Genomic DNA, 8148 nt, shown 5'->3' on the forward strand with positions numbered 1-8148 from the left:
CTAATTAGCACCACAGTGATACTTCGCAAAGACCTAAATAAACACCACCGCCGGGCAAGAGACGGATGCTCAACTGTTGCAGTAACAGGCCACGTCGGCAGTCGTCTCATCTGCTCTCTCGAATCCTGCGAACGGTACAACTCAAATGTATCACTGCAATGTTTTGCAAGAGTGCGCACCAAAAGTTAATAATTCACCATAGCTATGATGACAGAATATACCAAGCATTTACAATGCAACGGGTCTCGCGTTTGCTCATGTTAGAGCTGATCGCGTTGTAAACTCCTAACCTGACTTTTCACCTATCGGGCAAAAGTGCATTTATGTACATAACCCGAAAAAGTGAATTTAACTATGTAAAGTACTCGACTTCTGCCAAGCGAGATCACGCTCGTAAATTAGAGAAAAAGAAGTCCACGAGCCCGATGGAAAACAGCGAGCCTCTCATATTTTCTGTACTTGGTCGCTGTGCTCGAGGAGGGCTAGCCACCGGAAAAGGAATGAGTTATGCCTGCCTTCGACTAATGAAAGCAAGCAGATTTTATTAGGCAAGCCCACGAACCAATAAAAAACACTGACGTGAAGTTGACAGGACTCCGAGCCCTTTTCTAAATACAAAAGAGTCTCGCTGCGATACGCATGCGCGAGCGCATGCAATGCAGGCTCGACCCTAAAAATGTCAAAATAATGAAGTAATACTATTACAAAATGTGTCGCATTATGCTGTATATTTTGCCTTTTCTTGCTGCATAATTTACTCAACTTAGCCACATAATGTGGTCCTCTCTTGCCTTGTGATTCTGGTGGACCTTATTATAGCTATAATGTTCATTAAGCTCATTTTTTAGGTCTGTGTATGTGAACTTCTCAAGTGTCTAATGTGAACTAGATTTGCTACATCGATGTTGCTGCTTTATGCCACTGTATACTATTAGTCTCAATATATTTATTGTTTTGCCTCCTCATTCTTACCTACAAAAATGTGGTGGTCTTATTCTAAAATGTTGTTATGCAAACGTTACCACCAAGTTCATGCTCTGAGCCCCTTTCATCTGTAGTCCCTATCCGATTGTATACTAGAATTATAGGCTTTGAAAAAAATAAGCTCTAGGAGATCTTTTTTCTACACAATAGATACTTCACTGTCTCTTTCACCTCCTTGTTTCTCAAGCTGTAGATCAGGGGATTCAGCATTGGAGTGAAAAACATATAGAAAACGGAAACCACATTGTCCTTTTTTGCTGAATAACTTGAATTTGGTCGTAGATAGATAAAAAGAACAGTGCCATAGAACATCAAGACACAGATGAAGTGCGAGGCACAGGTGGAACAAGCCCGATGCCTCCCTTCCACAGTGTGGATCCTTGTGATAGCAATGACAATGTAGGTGTAGGAGACAAGGACGACAAAAAGTGAACCCCCCATCATTGGTGTGGTCAGTGTTGAGAGAATCAGCTCATTGATGGTGATGCTTGAGCATGAAAGTTTCAGAAAAGCTGGCAAATCACAAGCAAAGTGGTCAATTTTATTGGGTCCACAAAAAGATAACTGAAAGAGGCCTCCTGCAGTAATCAGTGAATGAATGAACCCACATACAAAAGACCCAGATATTAGCTGCATGCAGGCACTGCTTTTCATGGTGACTGTATACATTAATGGTTTGCAAATAGCTACATATCTGTCAAATGCCATTACTGCCAACAGAAAGAACTCTGTGCTCCCAAACCCTACAAAGATGAAGATTTGTGCAACGCACCCTAGGAAAGTAATGGTCTTCTTCTCAATGACAAAATCAACCAACATCTTTGGGGAGGTGGAAGAGGCATAACCAAGATCAAGGAAAGACAGGGAGCCAAGGAAGAAGTACATTGGTTTATGAAGTCGAGCATCAGCATAAATGATGATGAGGATGATGATATTTATGAACAGGGTGAGGGCGTATATTGCTAAGAAAAGAAGAAAGAGCAAAACTTGCAGGTCTGGGCTTGTGGTGAATCCTTCAAGTATGAACACAGTCACAGTACTCAGATTTTTGGATTCCATAGCTGCAGTCTGTGACATCAACCTAAGAAAAGAAGAAGGAAAGTGAATCCTAGAGAGCGTTCAACATGAGCATGAACATAAATACTACATCCTAACATTGATTCAATCCAAAACCTATGTTCCCAGGCAGACACACCAGTGTAGAACAGTTTTCGGGGATGGGCTGGAAAAAAATATCAGCTTGGGCAAAAATATTCAAATCTGCCCCACTAAAAAAAAGTTGCAACTAGAATAGAGTGCCATGGGTGATTTTATAGTTGGGTCATGGCAGCCCATCCAGCTGTGAAGATAGCTCACTTGACTGGATCCACTAGGGAAATGCCCTAGTGGCAGAATGGCTAGTCAAGATGTGAACATGTGCTGTGCTCATTTAGGCCCTCATTATGACCCTGGCGGTCGTGGTAACATGGTGTAAAGTACTGCCAACAGGCTGGAGGTACTTTCCACCATATTATGACATTGGTGGTTTGGCTGAAGCCAAACGGCCAATGTACCACACCGACGGCCACGGCGGTAACAGCCACCGGGCTGGAGATATCAATCTCCAGCCCGGTTGTGGTCACTGTACCGCCTGTGGAATAATGACCCTGCCTACCGCCATGGTTTCCGTGGCTTCCTTACCACCACGAAAACCATGGTGGGAGGCACTATCAGTGACAGGGAATCACTTCCCTGTCACCCATAGAGGTCTTCCCCACCCCTACCCCCCTCTCCAGGAAGCCCACCTCCCCAGTCCTCTCCAAACCCCCCCTACATTCACACACACCTACACACACACACATACACCCACCCATTCCCACATGCATCCACGCATGCATACATCCATTCACACTCACATTCACACACACTTTCATACATACACGCAGACACGCATTCACAGAACACAACATACATGCACTCACACCTCCATACATGCACACACATTCAACACGAAACACACACCTGCATACACACACGCACAAACATTCACACACACACCCACACACACAAACAAACCCATCCCCTGTCGGACCACCCACTTACCTGTGTCCCAATTCTTGTAGTGGAAATCCGGCTGTGGTCATAATACAGCCGATGGCTGGAGGCCGCGGTAACAGTCTTTTTGGCGGCCGTCGCTATGGCGGTAGGTGGTTTTTACTGCCAATATCATAATGAGGGCCTTAGTGTTTTCGGCAACTTTACACTGACTCTGTCCATACTGTACCACTCCTCTATGCATGAACGTATTGTGGGCAAATCTAGGCGTAAAACTCCAAATCGACTTGGAGCTTAACAAGCTGCTTAACAAGCTGCATGGGTTGTTTGCAATCTCTCTGAAACCCTTGTGCGACAATTTATTTATCAGGTTAAACAGTTACTAATCAGCAAAAGGTCACACAGCGGCGGCTCCTCCGCTATGGTGGAGTGTCCACCCTGCCAGCAGCAGCCGCTGCTGCAAACCTTTTACAACAAAACAATAATAAACCATGTTTATTAGTGTTTTGTTGCTAAAGGGCAGGGGCATTGGGGATGACGGGGATGAGGGGGAGGGCACTGTGCACTCCTCTCCATGCAAGTGTATGTTTGGCCGGCCGTCTTGGTGCACTGTGCTCTCTCCAGCCCAGCGCTGTGTTGCCAGGCTCGAGATAGCAGGCACAGGCTCCCAGTCTGCCTCGGAGCACCCTGGCTGGGCGTTCCAGCCAATCCTAATGCTGCTTTGAGCAGGGTCAGGATTGGTCGCAGGGCAGGCAGGAAGCCTGTGCCTCCTGTCAGGAAGAAGGAGTGGCAGCGAGGAATCAAGGCAGGTAAATTTTAAATTGTTTTTTTAATTGAATTTTTATTCCCCCGTGCATGTTGCCCCCGCCCCTTCATCGCGCAGCAAGCCGCAACTGAGTTCACAGCTGTTCTTGGAGGAAGTTAGGACAATTCCTCTTACCTCTGGATCAGCATCTGTTGCCCTCCTCTGCGCAACTCCACCTTTTGCTGCTGCCTCTGCCTCAGGCGAACTGAGAGCCTGCCTGACTCAGCATGTACACCGGCAGTCTCCCGTCTATGCCTCATCCATGGTGGCCTAGTGGCCATCTGCATGTAAATATCTTACATCTCTCTTTACTTCTGCTTTTACTTGTGTTTTTTACTTCTGTGTATTTTTCTGTCTTTTTATTCCATTTGATTCCCTTTCCTTTTTGTCTCCATCTCTCTCCCTTCACTCTCTCGTGTTTTTCTCATGCAGCTGCTGCCTCTGCGACTCTGCCCCCTCCCTCCCTGCAAAGCGCTTTTCCTGCCCTCCCACATCCCAGCTGGCCGGACCTCCTGCCTCCCTTCCCTTCTTAATGGCAACTGTTGCTCACTGAGAAGGTGACTCCTCTGACTTCCTGGTCACTGTCTGTTGCCCTCCTCTGTGCAGTTCCACCTGTTGCTGCTGCCTCTGCCTCGAGCAAACTGAGAGCCTGCCTGACTCTCAGTTCGAGGCTCACGTCCACCGGCAGGCTCCCTTCTGTGCCTCATCCCAGGAGGCCTAGTGGCCATCTGCATGCAAATATCTTCTGACTCTCTTTACTTCTGCTTTTACTTCTGTTTTTAACTTCTGTGTATTTTTCTGTCTTTTCATTCCATTTGATTCCCTTTCCTTCTTGTCTCTATCCCTCTCCCTTCACTCTCCCCTTGTTTTCCCTGTGCCCCTCCCTCCCTCCCTGTGAAGTGCTATTCCTGCCCTCCGACCTCCCAGCTGACCGGAACCCCTGCCTCCTTCCCCTCTTAATGGTGGCTGCTGCTCACTGAGAGGGTGACTCCCCTGACCTCCTGGTCAGCGTCTGTTGCCCTCCTCTGTGCAGGTCCACCTGTTGCTGCTGCCTCTTCCTCGAGCGAACTGATAGCCTGTCTGACTCTCAGTTCGAGGCCCACCTCCACCCGCAGACTCCCACCTGTGCCTCATCCCTGGTGGCCTAGTGGCCATATGCATGTAAGTATCTTCTGTCTCTCTTTACTACTGCTTTTACTTCTGTTTTTTTACTTCTGTGTATTTTTCTTTCTTTTAATTCCATTTGATTCTCCATCCTTCTTGTTTCCTTCTCTCTCTCTTCACTCGCCCTGTGTTTTCCCCCACACCACTGCTGCTACTGCAGCCCTACCCCATCCCTCCCTGCAAAGTGCTTTTCCCACCCTCCCACCTGACCGGACCCCCACCTCTCTAAACTTCTTAATGACAGCCGATGAGTGGCCTTGTCTCTGGTGAGCCAATGGTGAGCCAAAGGCAAGCCTGTCTGTGCCTGTCCAAACTTAGACCACGCCCAGCGCCATGGATCCTGGTCCTCACTCCATCCACTTGTTCAACTTTAACACACTACATGCCCTCAACACAGGAAGATCCTGAGCCTGCCACCAAGCCGACCTAAGGAACACTCATGGACCTTTTTCATGCCTCACAAGCACCTGCAGCCTCCAAGGACCACCACACCACACCACATACCAAGCACAGGCGACCTCCTCAAGTATATACTCCTCAACACATGGTCCCTCGTCAATCATGCAGTTGAAGTCTGGGACCTCCTCGACTCAACCGTCCCGAGTGTCCCCTTCTTCACAGAGACGTGGATCACACACCTCGGCCCCAGACATCGCCACGGCTATCCCAGACAACTACAAAATCATCCAAAAGGACAGAGCCAACCGGCCTGGAGGAGGCATTGCCATTGTCTGAAAGAACACTCTCTGCCTGACAACCACCAACAAGTCACAGACTCAGCCAATCCATGAACACTTATGAGTCAGACCAACCCCAATTCCTCCATCCGTGGCACACTCATCTACAGGCCACCCGGACCCGACCTCAATTCTGCAAAGACATTTCGTCCTCGTCGTCCCCCAGAGGGCTCACCTCCTCTGACTACATCCTACTTCCTCCTTGATATCCACAATGATCCCAACATCACAAGCCTCTTGGACAACCTCGCAAAACTCAGCCTCAAACAACTCAATGGCCCCACTCACAGAGCCAGACATATCCTCAAGCACATCATCTGAGGAGGGGACAACAACGCCATCTCGCATACCTCCGAACACCACTGGACCGACCACAAATGCGTCTACTTTACCTTCACAAGGAAAACTGCACACCACTATGCCCCCACCTGCCTGGCAGATGCTTGGGCAAAGTTGGAGAATCGCAACTCACCAATGCTCTCAGCCGCCCCCGCCCCCCACCAGACGGACAAAGCAGATGCCAATGAAGCTGCACGCAACCTACACCGCTGGCTATCAGAATACACCAACAACGTAGCCCTCCTCAGGAAACCAGCTGGAAACACCATGCAAAACACCTAAATGGTTCACAACACACCTGCAAGAATCCAAACGCTCCTGCAGATGACTGGAATGGAAATGGAGGGACAGCAAATTAACTGAAGACCACATAGTCTTGAAGAACGCAGTCACCACATGCCACTAGAACATCGGAGTAACCAAAAAAGCGGCCATTCAAGAACGTCTCAGCACCAGCACTCACAACAGCAAAGAGCTCTTTGCCATCATCAAAGAATTCACAAACATCGGGACAGGCACCTCGTCTATCCCTCCCTCCCAAGACCTCTGCAAAGACCTCACCACCTTCTTCCACCAAAAAATCAAGGACATTTATGAAGGGTTTTAGAACCAAAACCCTCCTGCACCACTCAGAAATACCATAATTGACCCAGCACAACACCAGATCCTGAACACCTGGACCCCCATCGCCAAAAAGGACACCCAAAGACTCATGAACTCCATCCACTCTGGAGAACCCTCGGATCCATGCCCTCATCACATCTTCAATCTGGCCAGCACCACCATAGCACCTGAGCTCTGCCAAATTATCAATCAATCATTCAAGATTGCCACCTTCACATCAGATTGGAAGCAAGTTGAGATCAACCCGCTACTCAAGAAACCCACCGCCGACCCAAAGGAGCTAAAGAACTATAGACCCATCTCTCAGCTCCATTCCCAGCCAAAGCAACGGAGAAGGCTGTCAACCATCAACTCACTGAATTCCTCTAGAAACACCAAATCCTAGACTCTTCCCAATCCAGATTGAGGAGCAACCATATGCGCCATACTAGACAACGGAGGCAGGCCGCACTCAACCTCCTCGACATCTCCACCGCATAAAACACCGTTTCCCACCCCACCGTATCCTCTGCGCCAAACTCCACGACGTCGGCATCCGAGATAAAGCACTGGAATGGATCAGGTCCTTCCTCACCGGAAGAACAAAGAGTGTCATATTACCTCAGTTCACAGCAGAACCCAAAGATACATGCTGCAGAGTACCCCAAGGATCATCACTCAGCCCAACGCTTTTTGACATGTACATGGCCCAATAGTCAAGATCACCAAACAACACTGGCTAAACATCGTCCCCTACGCCGACGATACACAACTGATCTTCTCCATGTCCAACAACCCTGTGAAGGCCAAGAGAAGTTTCCAAAATAGGATGAGAGCGCTTGCTGCTGTGATGGAAGCCAGCTGCCTCAAACTCAACTCAGACAAGACAGAGATACTCGTAGCTGGCTCCACCCCTTCTGCCTGGAACGACTCCTGGTGGCCCACCGCACTGGGAAATGCCCCTGCCCCCCACGGACCAATCACGCAATTTAGGTATGATCCTGGACTCCTCACTATCCATGACCCTCCATGTCAACACGGTCATTTCTTCCTACTTCCATACCCTCCGAATCCTTCTAATGATCTTCAAGTGGATCCCCCCTGACACAAGGAAGACAGTCACCCATGCACTTGTCACTAGCAAATTGGACTACGGCAACACACTTTATGCCGGCATCACCAAATAAGGCAATCAAGACTAAAGAATCCAAAATGCAGCAGCCAGGCTCATCGTGGACATCCCCTGACACGGCCACATCTCCTCCCACTTCAGAGACCTACACTGGCTCCTAGTTAACAAGCACATCACTTCCAAACGCCTAATCCACACCTACCAGGCACTACACAACTACACAACATAGGACCGGCATATCTCAACCACCACCTTGCCTTCTACGTACTCAACAGACAACTCTGATCGTCCCAGCTCACCCTTGCAGCTGTTCCCAAGATCCGGAAAAGCACAGCAGGAGAAAGATCCTT

General features: G+C 48.7%; 1 protein-coding gene across 1 annotated transcript; it reads right to left on the bottom strand.

The window, feature by feature from the left end:
* Positions 1-1107: 1107 nt before the first annotated feature.
* LOC138287007 (olfactory receptor 5A1-like) lies at positions 1108-6072 on the bottom strand. Its single transcript, XM_069227370.1, has 2 exons — positions 5900-6072; positions 1108-2065 (listed from the first exon to the last, which is right to left on the bottom strand). The coding sequence occupies exons 1-2, from the start codon at positions 6070-6072 to the stop codon at positions 1108-1110; spliced, it is 1131 nt and encodes a 376-aa protein (XP_069083471.1).
* Between the last annotated feature and the right edge of the window lie 2076 nt (positions 6073-8148).

This window comes from Pleurodeles waltl, chromosome 4_1 (genome assembly GCF_031143425.1).
Source record: "Pleurodeles waltl isolate 20211129_DDA chromosome 4_1, aPleWal1.hap1.20221129, whole genome shotgun sequence".
Classification (NCBI taxonomy): Eukaryota; Metazoa; Chordata; class Amphibia; order Caudata; family Salamandridae; genus Pleurodeles; species Pleurodeles waltl.

Excerpts from the sequence above, each read along its gene's own strand:
- LOC138287007 (XM_069227370.1), bottom strand. The coding sequence starts at position 6,072 with ATGCGAGATGGCGTTGTTGTCCCCTCCTCAGATGATGTGCTTGAGGAT. Across the intron at positions 2,066-5,899 it reads GTAGGATGTAGTCAGAGGAG|GTTGATGTCACAGACTGCAG; the intron begins GTGAGCCCTCTG and ends TTCTTTTCTTAG.